The 14,198-nt window shown below is 45.0% G+C and overlaps 1 protein-coding gene across 6 annotated transcripts in view; it reads right to left on the bottom strand.

Moving 5' to 3' along the window:
- ACACB (acetyl-CoA carboxylase beta) overlaps positions 1–14,198 on the bottom strand; it is a 159,959-nt gene that overhangs the window by 31,663 nt on the left and 114,098 nt on the right. For all 6 annotated transcript variants that reach the window (XR_001828959.2, XM_017541459.2, XM_017541474.2 and 3 more), the window contains 6 exons: positions 6,530–6,667; positions 5,574–5,673; positions 5,377–5,484; positions 3,710–3,766; positions 3,428–3,469; positions 1,691–1,906 (listed from right to left, as the gene is read on the bottom strand). Coding sequence is in view for 5 of the 6 variants with exons in the window: in XM_017541459.2 (XP_017396948.1) it covers positions 1,691–1,906; positions 3,428–3,469; positions 3,710–3,766; positions 5,377–5,484; positions 5,574–5,673; positions 6,530–6,667 (661 nt within the window). In the remaining variant the exon portion in view is untranslated. The remainder of the gene's footprint in view (positions 1–1,690; positions 1,907–3,427; positions 3,470–3,709; positions 3,767–5,376; positions 5,485–5,573; positions 5,674–6,529; positions 6,668–14,198) is intronic.

Below are 14,198 nucleotides of genomic sequence, written 5' to 3'. Positions count from 1 at the left end.
AAGCCCCTTTACCCAGCCTCACCCTTTTCTTGAGGAAACCACAATCAAGGCTCTTGTCCACCTCTTCCTCTCCGTCCCTCTGCTGCCCGACCAACCCCAGAACCTCCCCCACCCCGTGGCAGGGAGAGCCCCTTCTTCTTGGGAACTGTGAGGAATAAACTGTTTTTTCAATGGCAGTCATCTCCTGATCTGTTGGCCTCACCATACCTCAATAATAATAAAACCTATTAAAACAGCTGGGCCAGGCACAGTGGCTCACACCTGTAATCCCAGCACTTTGGGAGGCTGAGACTGGTAGAATGATTGAGGTCAGGAGTTCGAGACCAGCCTGACTAACATGGTGAAACCCTGTCGCTACCAAAAATACAAAACTTAGCTGGGCATGGTGGCAGGTGCCTGTAATCCCAGTTACTCAGGAGGCTGAGGCAGGAGAATTGCTTGAACCCAGGAGACAGAGGTTGCAGTGAGCCAAGATCGTGCCACTGCACTCCAGCCTGGGTGACAAGAGCAAAACTCCATCTCTAAATAAATAAATAAATAAATAAAATGTCTAGTTGATTGTGTTAGCAAAAAACTGCAGTTAGTTTAATATCCATTAATAGGGGATTAGTAAAAAAAAAAAAAAAAATTACACACATGGTACATCCGTGCAAGGAAATAGCATGCGGTGAACAATTCTTTATTAACAATGAAAGAGGTCGCAAGTAAGTGATCAATTAAAGAAAAATATCTCCAAATGATCTGTCTACTCTGAGCTCTGATCTCTTATCAACTCTAGGTTTTAGGGACAGAATTATGTCTAGAAACGGTCACCAACTGAGCTGGCTCCTCAGTGACAGGATCCTGGGTCCCTGAGCTTGGTTTTCAGTCTTACTTAAAATTTTCAAAGTATAATCATGGATTACTTCTGTTTCTTTCTTTTCTTTCTTTCTTTCTTTCTTTCTTTCTTTCTTTCTTTCTTTCTTTCTTTCTTTCTTTTTCTTTCTCTCTCTCTCTCTCTCTCTCTCTCTCTCTTTCTCTCTTTCTCTCTTTCTCTCTTTCTCTCTTTCTTTCTTTCTTTCTTTCTTGAGACAGATTCTTGCTCTATCCCCCAGGCTGAAGTACAATGGCTCCATCTCAGCTCACTGCAACCTCCACCTCCCAGGTTCAAGGAATTCTCATGCCTCAGCCACCTGAGCAACTGAGATTACAGGCATACGCTACACGCCCAGGTAATTTTTGTATTTGTAGTAGACACAGGGTTTCACCATGTTGGCCAGGCTGGTCTCAAACTCCTGACCTCACGTGATCCGCCTACCTCAGCCTCCCAAAGTGCAGGGATTACAGGCGTGAGCCACTGCACTTGGCCCCAGATTACTTTTCTAAATGCAAGAAACAATGGAAAATGATCAATCAGTAACTATAAGAAATTCCCTGAACAAAGCAGTATTTTTCTATCCTGGAAAATTTCTTCTCATGCGCAGAGATCCACCTAATACAAGAAACAGATCCAAGTGCCACCAGCCCGGACACGATCCCAGGCCACTTTGCTGTCCGCCTCCTGCCCTGGACTGCAGCGTCACAAGGGCAGGCCCCCGTGTGTCTGGTGTACTCTCCATCCCCAGCGTGCAGCCCAGGACCCAGCACAGAGAGGAGTGTAAGGAAGGGAGGGCCAGGTTCTGAGAGGAAGAAATGCTCTGAGACCTCTTACCTTTGTAATCAGGTCCGAGTGCCTGATGATGGCGCGGATGAAGAACCTATGATCCGTCACTTCTGCCCCTTCCTTCACCTTGGCAGCACCCAGGTAAAGGTGCATCTTGTGGTTGGCACAGGGCACAGCGGTCAGATCGAAGTTACGCATCCGGCTGAGTTCCAGCTGGAAGGCCAGGGCAGGCTCCAAGTGGCGGTAAATGCGATCTTCCGCGAACTGTAGGCCGACCAGAGAGAAGACAGACACACACACACAGTTTGACTTTGGAGCTGCGTGCTGCTTGGTCCACGCCCTCCTCCTCTGCAGACCCCTGGTGTCCAAGGGTTTCACACTCAGGAATGCAGCATTCATCGGTCCCCTAATTGTAAGCCACCCCTGGGGCTCCCAATATTTGGAGTTTTGCTAAGATCTGAGGAGAGCCAGGAGCATTGCAAGCCTGGTGTGCTGGGTGCAGCTCTGGCTCCTGGGGGAACCTAGCTAGTCCCTATCACCTGCCAGCGTGACCAGGCTGTTCTCCATCTGTCCCAGCCTGTGGCAATTCTCATGAAGCCACTAACCCCTGGTTTCTTGGTGGAAATTGGTCCCCAAAAGGAAAGTAACTGACAGTGTTGGAAACTAAACTGAAAAAAAAAAAATGAAGACTGTAAGAAAAGGATGGGTCTTAGCTAGAAAAATAAAGCTTTGGATAAATTAAAATACAAAATGCAGAATTTGGTGGGGTCTTGAATCCATGCTGGGAATAAACCTACCCGCTCTACAACAGAGAACCCAGTAAACTTTTTCTTAAAGGGCCAGAGAGTAAATGTTTTAGGCTGATGGATCATACGGGCTCTGCCACAAATACTCAATTCTGCTACTGTTAAAGTGAAAGCCAGAGCAGACAGTGTGGAACCAAATGGGTGTGGCTGTGTTCCAATAAAACTTTATTCATAAAAAAAGGCAGCTGGCCTGCAAGTGAGTTTGCCTACCACTGTTCTAGAAGAGCATAAGAAAAAAGGGTTAGGAAAAAATGTCTTACCGAGTACATCGGCAAGTACTGAAATTATCCAAGCAAGACAGAAATCTGTAGTGAGGCTGAAAGGGCAAGATTCTTCAGGTCTGAGTGCCATGCAGGGAACAGACCTCTCACCGGAAATACAATCCCAGAGGAAGACTAGAGTCTACACAAAATTTGCCACATTCTTGAATATGGGGATGCCTTAAGGACTGCAGACCATATTCATCACGAATATCAAAGATGCCAGGGAGCTAGGAGGCACAGTGGCACGTGCCTGTCATCTCAGCTACTTGGGAAGCTGAAGCAAGAGGATTGCTTGAGCCTACCAGTTCAAGTCCGGCCTGGGAAACAGAGCGAGATCCCGACTCTTTTTTTTTTTTTTTTTGAGACAGGGTCTCTCACTCTGTCACCCAGGTTGGAGTGCAGTGGCATCATCTCGGCTCACTGAAACCTCTACTTCCCAAGTTCAAGCAATCTTCTCCCTCAGCCTCCCAAGTAGCTGGGACCACAGGTGTGCATCACAATGCCAGGCTGATTTTTTACATTTTTTTTTTTTGTAGAGACAGAGTATCACTAAGTAACCCAGGCTGGTCTAGAACTCCCGAGCTCAAGCAAGCCTCCTGTCTCAGCCTCCAAGTTCTAGCATTATAGCCATGAGCCACTATGCCCAGCCCCATCCCATCTCCTAAAAAGCAAAAAAGATGCCAGAGAAGAGAAAGCATCATTACTTTTGGCCATACCTCATCTCTTGCTCTGAATGTGAAAAACTTGGGAAATTCTTTCTGCAAAAAGAAATCCACACACAAGACAATTAAATCAAGCAAGATGCACTGAAATATTCCCATACTTGTTTAGTGATTGTCAACGATGACATTCACTTCTAGAATGAATCATTTGGGAATCCTTCTCTTTTCTGATGATTGATCTCTTTCACCCAAATCTACAAAATAAATATCAAATAAATGGCACACACCAAGGCTTGCAGAATGGAAAAGACTCAGAGAGATGAACTGTGAACTAACCTCTTGGGCAATCAGGAATGTGATTCGTCGGAGTCCATAATCCACAAGGATATTTTTCTGCATCAAAAACCAAAGACACAATGGAATATTATTTGGCCATAAAAAGAACTGAAGTACTGCCGCATGTTACCACATGGATGAGCCTGGTAAATATCACGCTAAGTGGAAGATGTCAATCACAAGAGACCGCCTATGGTCTGATTCCATTTATATGAAATATCCAGAATAGGCAAATCTATAGAGACAGAAAGTAGATTAGCAGTTGCCCAGGGCTGTGGTGGGGAGAGGGTTTTTGGGTCAGTGGACAGAGGGGAGTGACTGCTAACAGGTAAAGGGTTTTTCTTTTTCTTTTTCTTTTTTTGAGATGGAGTCTTGCTCTGTCGCTCCGGCTGGAGTGCAGTGGCGTGATCTCGGCTCATTGCAACCTCTGCCTCCTGGGCTCAAGCAATTTTCCTGCCTCAGCCTCCTGAATGGCTGGGACTATAGGTGCGTGCCACCACACCTTGCTAGTTTTTTGTATTTTTAGTAGAGACAGAGTTTCACCATGTTAGCCAGGATGGTCTGGATCTCCTGACCTCACAATCTGCCCACCGTGGCCTCCCAAAGTCTGGGATTACAGGCGTAAGCCATCGCACCCAGCTGATACAGGGTTTTTCTAAATGTTCTAAAATTGATTCTAGTAATGATTGCACAACCTGGTGAATATACTAAAAATATATTAAATTGTACATTTTACTTTATTTTTTCTTATTTCTTCCAAAAAAAAAAAGGATAATGTGCAGAGTAGGTGTGCCACATAGGTATATGTGTGCCACATAGGTGTATGGGTGCCACATAGGTATATGGGTGCCATGGTGGTTCGCTGCACCTATTAACCCATCCTCCAAGTTCCCTCCCCTCACCCCTCACCCACTAACAGGCCCCAGTGTCTGTTGTTCCCCTCCCTGTGTCCATGTGTTCTCGATGTTCAGCTCTCACTTATAAGTGAGAATACATGGTGTTTGGTTTTCTGTTCCTGCATTCGTTTGCTGAGGATGATGGCTTCCAGCTCCACCCATGTCCCTGCAAAGGACATAATCTCTTTCCTTTTCATGGCTGCAAGGTTGTACACTTTAAATGGGTGAATTGTGTAGTATGTCAATGATATCTCAATAAACCTGTTATTAAAAAGATAATTTAAAAATATCACGTTGTATACTGTAAATATATAATTTTTTTTTTTTGAGACACGGTCTCGCTCTGCCCCCCAGGCTGGAATGGAACAGCACTGCAGGCTTCCAGAGCAAGCTGCCGTTATTGGCACACTTGGTCATCAATGTAAGTGGCATTTTAAAACTGCCAGTTTCTGGATTATTCCAACAAAAACATTCCCAGAACATCTCCAAACTATTTACCAGGTGTGCCCTCTGTACTTGGGACTGGCTGAGCAGTGTATATACTTTGTCACTGAATCACTGCCACACCGTGGGCAGAAAAATGGTGTTCCCACGTTCAGCCACGTCTGCCGAAGGTAGCCAGCTACGAGGCAAGCAGAGCTACAGTGGGAAGACGGGTCTGTGGCTCTGAAGTGCTCAGCAGGCTTCCCTCCCCAAGGGCTGCCTCGCAAAGCCCAGCCCCTCCTCCTTCTCCAAGAACCCCCACGAAAGCCAGAGGCAAGCCCAGAGTACCTTGGACTGTACGAATGTCCGTAAAATCGGCACCAGTGCCTCATCTTCCAGGCGGTCTGCACATTGGATGGACACGTTCAGAATGTGAATGGGCTCTTCTCTGAGGCTCTGAAAGGGAGAAGCAAGGATTGGAGCTGGAAAGCCTCGGGGCGACGGCCCACGACTCCCCAGGTTGCTCCCTGGGCTTAGATGCTTACCTTGCAGTCATCCTCAGAATACAGGGAGGTGCGGGCCTCACTGAAGAGGGGGGTGTCTTTGGGCACGTTGGCGAAGCAGGAGATGACTTCATCAAAGTTTCTGGGGGCGCGGGTAGAGAGGGAGGGCTGAGGGGTCGCTGGCCCATGGGGATGAGGTCAAGTTTCCAACCCAGGCAGCAGGGAGCGCCAGCCCCTCCCTATTTCTCGGCCAACAACCTGTGATCTTATCCAACTCTAAAGAGCTCAGGGGGTTCCCTGTCTACTTTGTCTAAGGCACCCTGTGATGGATGGGTCCTTCTCAAAAGGGAAGAAAGACCTTAACCGATCTGTGATCAGGAATACAGGGAAGGATTCCAACGCTTTCGGGCATCACCTGGGCTTGAGATCAACTCTTGGCTCCCATTTTTACTGACTGGGAGATCCCAGAAACCTCATCTCACCCCAGAGTCAAAGAAAGGTAAGAGTCATCCCTATGCCTCATGAGGCTATTATGAAAATTCAACAAGATACTCCAAGCCCAAAGCAGAAGACACAGTGAAAGGCTGAAGAAAGACGGTAACAGTCACTACTGAGCTCACATTTAGTCATTATGTTATCTGCAAATTATACTTTATGTTATTTCACACACATTATCTCATTTAATTCTCATGGCACCCCTATGAAGTGGGTCCTTTATTGCTACCATTTTACAGATGAGAAAACAAAGGTACAAAGAGGTTAAATATTTTGCTCAGTCTCTCACTTAGAAAGCGCACAGCCAGAATTCAAACCAGGCAAGCCGACGTGCAGGCTCACACTCTTGGCTACGATGCTGTTATTATTCTGTTGTTATTGACGCACTATGCCATGTTTCTGGGTCTCTCCTACCCCATCTGTCCAGTGAATGGGTGGGGTTCAGGAAAGCCTGCCCAGCCCCCATGCTCAGGGTGTTTGGGATACCGGGCTATGCTGGTTACCTGGTAAAGTCCTCGAATCTCCTGAAGGCTACCATGGCCCCCATGCGCTGACACAGTGGGGAGAAGCCGCTGTCCATGAAGAGCTCCGTGCTGTGCCTCAGCAGGTCAGGGTTGGTGATGCTGATGGGCACGGTCATCCTGTAGGGTGATGGCAAGTAGGGGATGAGGCAGCTGCTTGCAGATCCAACCCTATGAGTTTTCCTGCCCCTGAAGCTTCAGTGAGCTGGAACAGATTTAGAGCTCTTCCGAAGGGGGTCTTAAAATGGGTAGGGGATAAGATAATGGCTAGGGCTGGGGCCTGAGGAGGGTCTCATCTGATCCCTCAGGACCTGGTGAAGAATAAGAGCTCGACAAGTGTAGGAATCAATGATTTATGCATGAGAGTCCAGTCCCAACACAGTCCTGAGGGGCTGAACTTGACCATACAGAGAAGAAACATGCCCAGCATCAATTTCTCCTGGAGAAATGCACCAGCCCCAGCCAGCTGATGAGGGAGTCAGGCTTGGTCCTGAGGGACACTCCAGTCCTCTGCTCCCTCTAATCCTTCCCTCTCCATCAAACTTGTCCTTGGGACAGAGTCAGCAGCCTTCTGGAGTTTAGACAATGATGCTCCCAGAACTGGCTGCTCACCAGCAGCAAATCTCCATGGGCTGCCTGAGGTTGTCAGAATTGGGCCTTGGAATCAGGAATGGGAGGGGTAATCAAAAGATGTGCAGGAAGTCAACACAGTCGGTCTGACACTCCTTTTCTGCTTGCTTACAAGGACAGCCCTGGGCTGGCATCTGGGAACTTGGATTTGGGGAAGGTTCCTATCATTCCCTGAAGGTGACAAGGGTGACTCGCTGTGCCTCAAATGTTTGCATAAACAGTGTGCTTTATGCCGAACACCTGCTTTTTAAAAATTTTTTATTGTACTTTAGATTCTGGGGTACATGTGCAGATCATGAAGAATTGTTGCATAGGTACATACATGGCAAGGTGGTTTGCTGCCTCCATCCCCCTGTCACCTGTATCTGACATTTCTCCCCATGTTATCCCTCCCCAACCTCCCTATCCCTCACTGTCTCTCCCCTAGTGCTCCCCAACAGACCCCAATATATGATGTTCCCCTCCCTGTGTCCATGTGTTCTCATTGTTCAACACCTGCCTATGAGTGAGAACATGTGGTGTTTGATTTTCTGTTCTTGTGTGAGTTTGCTGAGAATGATGGTTTCCAGATTCATCCATGTCCCTACAAAGGACATGAACTCATTGTTTTTTAGGGCTACATAGTATTCCATGGTGTATATGTGCCACATTTTCCTTGTTCAGTTTATCATCAATTGGCATTTGGGCTGGTACTAAGTCTTTGCTATTGTAAACAGTGCCGCAATGAACATACGTGTGCATGTGTCTTTATAACAGAATGATTTATAATCCTTTGGATATATACCCAGTAACGGGATTGCTGGGTCAAATGGAATTTCTGTTTCTAGGTCCTTGAGGAATCGCCACACTGTCTTCCACAATTATTGAACTAATTTACACTCCCACCAACAGTGTAAAAGTGTTCCTATCTCTCCATATCCTCTCCAGCATCTGTTGTCTCCAGATTTTTTAATGATCGCCATTCTAACTGGTGTGAGGTGGTATCTCAATGTGGCTTTGATTTGCATTTCTCTAATGACCAGTGATGATGAGCATTTTTTCATATGTTTGTTGGCCTCATATATATCTTCTTTTGAAAAGTGTCTGCTCATGTCCTTTGCCCACTTTTGAATGGGTTTGTTTGTTTCTTGTAAATCTGTTTTAGTTCTTTATAGATTCTGGATATTTGCCTTTTTTCAGATGAGTAGATTGCAAACATTTTTTCCCATTCTGTTGGTTGCCAGTTCACTCTAATGATTGTTTGTTTTGCTGTACAGAAGCTCTGGAGTTTAATTATATTCCATTTGTCTATTTTGCCTTTTGTTGCCAATGCTTCTGGTATTTTAGTCATGAATTCCTTGCCTATGTCTGTGTCCTGAATGATTTTGCCTAGGTTTTCTTCTAAGGTTTTTATGGTATTAGGTTTTATATTTAAATCTTTAATCCATCTGCAGTTAATTTTAGTGTAAGGTGTCAGGAAGGGGTCCAGTTTCTGCTTTCTGCACATGGCTAGCCAGTTTTCCCAACACCATTTATTAAACAGGGACTCCTTTCCCCATTGCTTGTTTTTGTCGGGTTTGTCAAAGATCAGATGGTTGTAGATGTGTGGCGTTGCCTCTGAAGCCTCTGTTCTATTCCATTGATCGGATCTCTGTTTTGGTACCAGTACCATACTGTTTTGATTACTGTAGTCTTGTAGTATAGTTTGAAGTTAGGTAGCTTGATGCCTTCAGCTTTGTTCTTTTTGCTTAGGCTTGTCTTGGCTATGCAGGCTCTCTTTTGGTTCCATATGAAGTTTAAGGTGGTTTTTTCCAGTTCTGTGAAGAGGGTCATAGGCAGCTTGATGGGGATGGCGCTGAATATGTAAATTACTTTGGGCAGTATGGCCATTTTCACAATATTGATTCTTCCTAACCATGAGCATAGAATGTTTCTCCATCTGTTTGTGTCCTGGACCTGGGCTTCTTTTGGTTGGTAGGCTATTAATTGCTGCCTCAATTTCGGCCCTTGTTATTGGTCTATTCAGGGTTTCAACTTCTTCCTGGTTTAGCCTTGGGAGGGTGCAAGTGTCCAGGAATTTATCCATTTCTTCCAGGTTTACTGGTTTATGTGCATAGAGTTGTTTGTAGTAATCTCTGATGGTAGTTTGTATTTCCGTGGAATTGGTGGTGATATGCCCTTTATTGTTTTTTACTGCATCTATTTGACTTTTCTCTCTTTTCTTTTTTATTAATGTGAGGCTAGCAGCCTATTTTGTTGATCTTTTCAAAAAATCAGCTCCTGGATTTATTGATTTTTTGAAGGGTTTTTTGCTTCTCTATCTCCTTCGGTTCTGCTCTGATCTTAGTTATTTCTTGTCTTCTGCCAGCTTTTGAGTTTTTTTAATCTGGCTTCTCCAGCTCTTTCAGTTTTGACGGTAGGGTATTGATTTTAGATCTTACCTTGCTTCTCATGTGGGCATTTATTGCTATAAATTTTCCTCTAGACACTGCTTTAAATGTGTCCCAGAGATTCTGGTATGTTGTGTATTCGTTCTCATTGGTTTCGAAGAACACCTTTATTTCTGCCTTCATTTCATTGTTTATCCAGTCAACATTCAAGAGCCAGTTGTTCAGTTTCCATGAAGTTGTGCGGTTCTGAGTTAGTTTCTTAATCCTGACTTCTAATTTGATTGCACTTTGGTCTAAGAGACTGTTTGTTATTTCCTTTCTTTTGCATTTGCTGAGGAGTGATTTACTTCCAATTATGTGGTCAATTTTAGAGTAGGTGTAATGTGGTGCTGAGAAGAATGTATATTCTGTGGATGTGGCGTGAAGAGTTCTGTAGATGTCTATTAGGTTTGCTTGGTCCAGATCTGAGTTTAAGTCCTGGATATCCTTGTTAATTTTCTGTCTCGTTGATCTAATATTGACAGTGGAGTGTGAAAGTCTCCCACTATTATTGTGTGGAAGTCTAAGTCTCTTTGTAGGTCATTAAGAACTTGCTTTATGTATCTAGGTGCTACTGTATTAGGTGCGTATATATTTAGGATAGTTAGCTCTTCTTATTACGTTGATCCTTTTACCACTATGTAATGCCCTTCTTTGCCTCTTTTGATCTTTGTTGGTTTAAAGTCTATTTTATCAGAGACTAGGATTGCAACTCCTTTTTTTTTTTGCTCTCCATTTGCTTCATAAACCTTCCTCTAATCTTTTATTTTTAGCCTATGTGTGTCACTGCATGTGAATGGGTTTCCTGCATACAGCACACCAATGGGTTTTGACTTTTTATCCAATTTGCCAGTCTGTGTCTTTTGACTGGGGCATTTAGCCCATTTACATTTAAGGTTAATATTGTTATGTGTGAATTTGATCTGCCATTTTGATGCTAGCTAGTTGTTTTGCCCATTAGTTGATGCAGTTCCTTCATTGTGTCAATGGTCTTTACCATTTGGTACATTTTTGGAGTGGCTGGTATTGCTTGTTCCTTTCTATGTTTAGTGCTTCTTTCAGGAGCTCTTGTAAGGCAGTCCTGGTGGTGACAAAATCTCTCAGTAATTGCTTGTTCGTAAAGGATTTTATTTCTCCTTTGCTTATGAAGCTTAGTTTGGCTGGATATGAAATTCTAGGTTGAAAGTTCTTTTCTTTAAGGATGCTGAATATTGGCCCCCACTCTCTTCTGGCTTGTAGGGTTTCTGCTGAGAGATCTGCTATGAGTCTGATGGGCTTCCCTTTGTGGGTAACCAGACCTTTCTCTCTGGCTGCCCTTAGGATTTTTTCCTTCATTCCAACTCTGGTGAATCTGACGATTACGTGCCTTGGGGTTGCTCTTCTTCAGGAATATCTTTGTGGTGTTCTCTGTATTTCCTGGACTTGAATGTTGGCCTGCCTTGCTAGGTTGGGAAGTTCTCCTGGATAATATCCTGAAGAGCATTTTCCAGCTTGGATTCATTCTCTCTGTCACATTCTGGTACATCTGTCAAACGTAGATTAGGTCTTTTCACATAATCCCATATTTCTTGGAGGCTTTGTTCATTTCTTTTCACACTTTTTTCTCTAATCTTGCCTTCTCATTTTATTTCATCGAGTTGATCTTTGATCTCTGATATCCTTTCTTCTGCTTGGTCGATTTGGCTATTGAAACTTGTGTATGCTTCACGAAGTTGTCTTGTTGTGTTTTTCAGCTCCATCAGGGTCATTTATATTCTTCCCTAAGTTGTTTATTCTCGTTAGCATTTTGCCTAGCCTTTTTTCAAGGTTCTTAGTTTCTTTGCATTGGGTTAGAACATGTTCTTTTAGCTCAGAGAAGTTTGTTATTACCAACCTTCTGAAGCCTGTTTCTGTCAATTCATCAGACTCATTCTCTATCCAGCTTTGTTCCCTTCCTGATGTGGAGTTGTGATACCTTGGAGGAGGAGAGGCGTTCTGGTTTTTGGTGTTTTCATCCTTTTTGCACTAGTTTCTTCCCATCTTTGAGGATTTATCTACCTGTAGTCTTTGTAGTTGGTGACTTTTGGATGGGGTCTCTGAGTAGATGTCCTTTTTGTTGATGCTGGTTATTTCTTTCTGTTTTTTAGTTTTCCTTCTAATCATCAGACCCCTCTGCTGTAGGACTGCTGGAGGTCCACTCCAGACTCTGCTTGCCTGGGGATCACCCACAGGGGCTGCAGAACAGTAAGGGTCGCTGAAAGTTTCTTCTTCCGTTATATTCATCCCGGAAGGGTACCCATCAGATGTCAGCCTGAGCTCTCCTTTACGGGGTGTCTCTTTGGATATATAGGAGTCAGGGAGCTGCTTGAGGAGACAGTCTGTCTCTTAGAGGAGCTCAAGTGCTGAGCTGGGAGCTCCATTTTTCCATTCAGAGCTTCTGCTTCTGCTGCAGCGGAACTCATAAATGCCTTTTTCCCCAGATGCTCTATCCTGGGAAGGGAACACCTGCTTTCTTCTGCAAGCCTGAGATTTTGCTGCAGGGCAGAGGGTGATGTGAACAGCCACCAGTAAAATGCCTGGTGCAGAGATGGAAGACAGCCCTTCACCTGTGTTGCCACAGCTCCTTGCTGGGGGAATGAAATGCGCCCTGCGTGAATCCACTGGGAGAGGACCCTGGTTTCCTCTGGTCTTCACCCTGATGCCTTTTGCCTTGGCTAACTGCTTGGTATCCTTGCCCCATAGTAAGTCCAAGCCATGAGCATGGCTATGTCCTGAGATCTGTGAGTTCTCCTAGATGATGATCGAACCTGGGGTTTCTCTTGGGGACCCCTGACACAAGTGTGTGCATTCCTGTTGAATACCCTGAAATCATGATCATGGCCTTTCTGCTCCCCAACAGCTCCATCCAGAGGTCACAAACTAGCAGTGGCAGTGTGGCTGAAGGCAGCTCAGAGAATGACTTTAGTCCATGAATCATTTTAATAACATGCATGGATTACCATGTGCTCATTTAACATAAATTACCTGCCCCCATTGAAAAATGGAAGGACTTCAGGTTAAAAATAATAACAATAGATTTCCTGCTTCTGCTGAAAAAACATTAAGTCTGGTTGTGATGGTCAGTTTCCCACAGGGCAACAGTGGGCGGAGCTAGGACAGCAGACCCATAGCAGGGGTGTAGCCAGTTCCCACCCAGTGCAAAGGTCCAGGCTGCAGCTGGCACAAAGCCCTGCCAACCTCTCACCTGACCTCCCTTGGGTCTCAATGACCCAAAGCACCACGTGCCTGGCCCTACACACACAGGTGTTGAGGCCTAAGCCAGGCCATCTTCGGGGGAGACTTTACTCCTCATCATCCTTTACAGAGGCATCAAAGGGCTGGGGAGTAGAGGCAGCCACAGGCAAGGTCTCTTCACAGGCCCAGAGTACATTCCTGGCACTGACAGCAATCATGAGACTCTTAGATGGGCAGGAATCCCCCAGCATCCTCAGTGTCTCTCTGGGTCAAAAAAGGACCCTGTGCCCATACTGAAAATCACAATCAATAACCTGGATACACATGTAGAGCACAAGGCACGACCCACAGCCCTCCTGAGAGCTGCCCTTCCCTTCCTAATAGGGCTGAACTGCTGAGACAATAAGATCAAAAGAGAAGGCCAGGCGCATGGGCTTGTACCTATAATGCCAGAGCTTTGAGAGATCAAGGCAGGAGAATCGCTTGAGCCCAGGAGTTCAAGACCAACCTGGGTAACACAGTGAGACCCCTGTCTCTACAAAAATTATTTTTAAAGAATTAGCCAGGTGTGGTGGTGTAAGACTGTAGTCCCAGCTACTCAGGGAGTTGAGGTGGGAGGATCGCTTGAGCCCACAAGTTCAAGGCTGTAGTGAGCTGTGATCAGGCCACTGTACTCCAGCCTGGGTGACAGAACTAGACTCTGTCTCTGAACAACCAAACAAAAAAAAATCAAAAGAGAAAAGAATTTCTTTTCAGGAGTAGACAGCTGCAAAATGTCTTACACCACCACAGCTCCCAAAGTCCCCAAAATGACCCCAGGCTGCAAACAGTCAGTCCCCTTTGCTCTCAATGGGGTAAAATACCACAATCATATTTTTGGAAATAAGAAGGATAAAAATAAATAACTAGGGAAGGCAGGTGCCTCCTTGGGAACCCCCCTTTTCTCCATCCAAAATACAGCAGCATCTTTCTTCTTAAAACAAATAGGAAAATAAACATATTTTTAAAATCCCAAGAGGTCAGAAAATTCCCTGCTTTGCCAAAACATGAATCCTATTGCCTGTATAGATCTGATCAACTGAACTCCCAAATCACAACATCACCACTGCAGCCACAGACAAGGCCTTGGGCACCCCCATAAGAACCAAAACCAGAGGGGCAAGGGAGCATGAGAGAGAACGCTTTGAATCCTAAGGACACATAATTACTTTAAGAGAAGGTATTGCACTCTACCTGACCTAAAGGGTATTAATACTTTAGGTCCTGAAACAAGATAGACTGAAAAAAAGACTGTGGGTGAGGAATTCAGACACATCAGATATTCTTAGATGAGCCAGGCACAGTGGTGCCTGTAATCCCAGCACTTTGGGAGGCCAAGGTGGACAGATTATTTGAGGGCA

Source organism: Cebus imitator, unplaced genomic scaffold (assembly GCF_001604975.1).
Source record: "Cebus imitator isolate Cc_AM_T3 unplaced genomic scaffold, Cebus_imitator-1.0 Scaffold8, whole genome shotgun sequence".
Classification (NCBI taxonomy): Eukaryota; Metazoa; Chordata; class Mammalia; order Primates; family Cebidae; genus Cebus; species Cebus imitator.
This window is presented reverse-complemented; position numbering and strand designations above follow the sequence as displayed.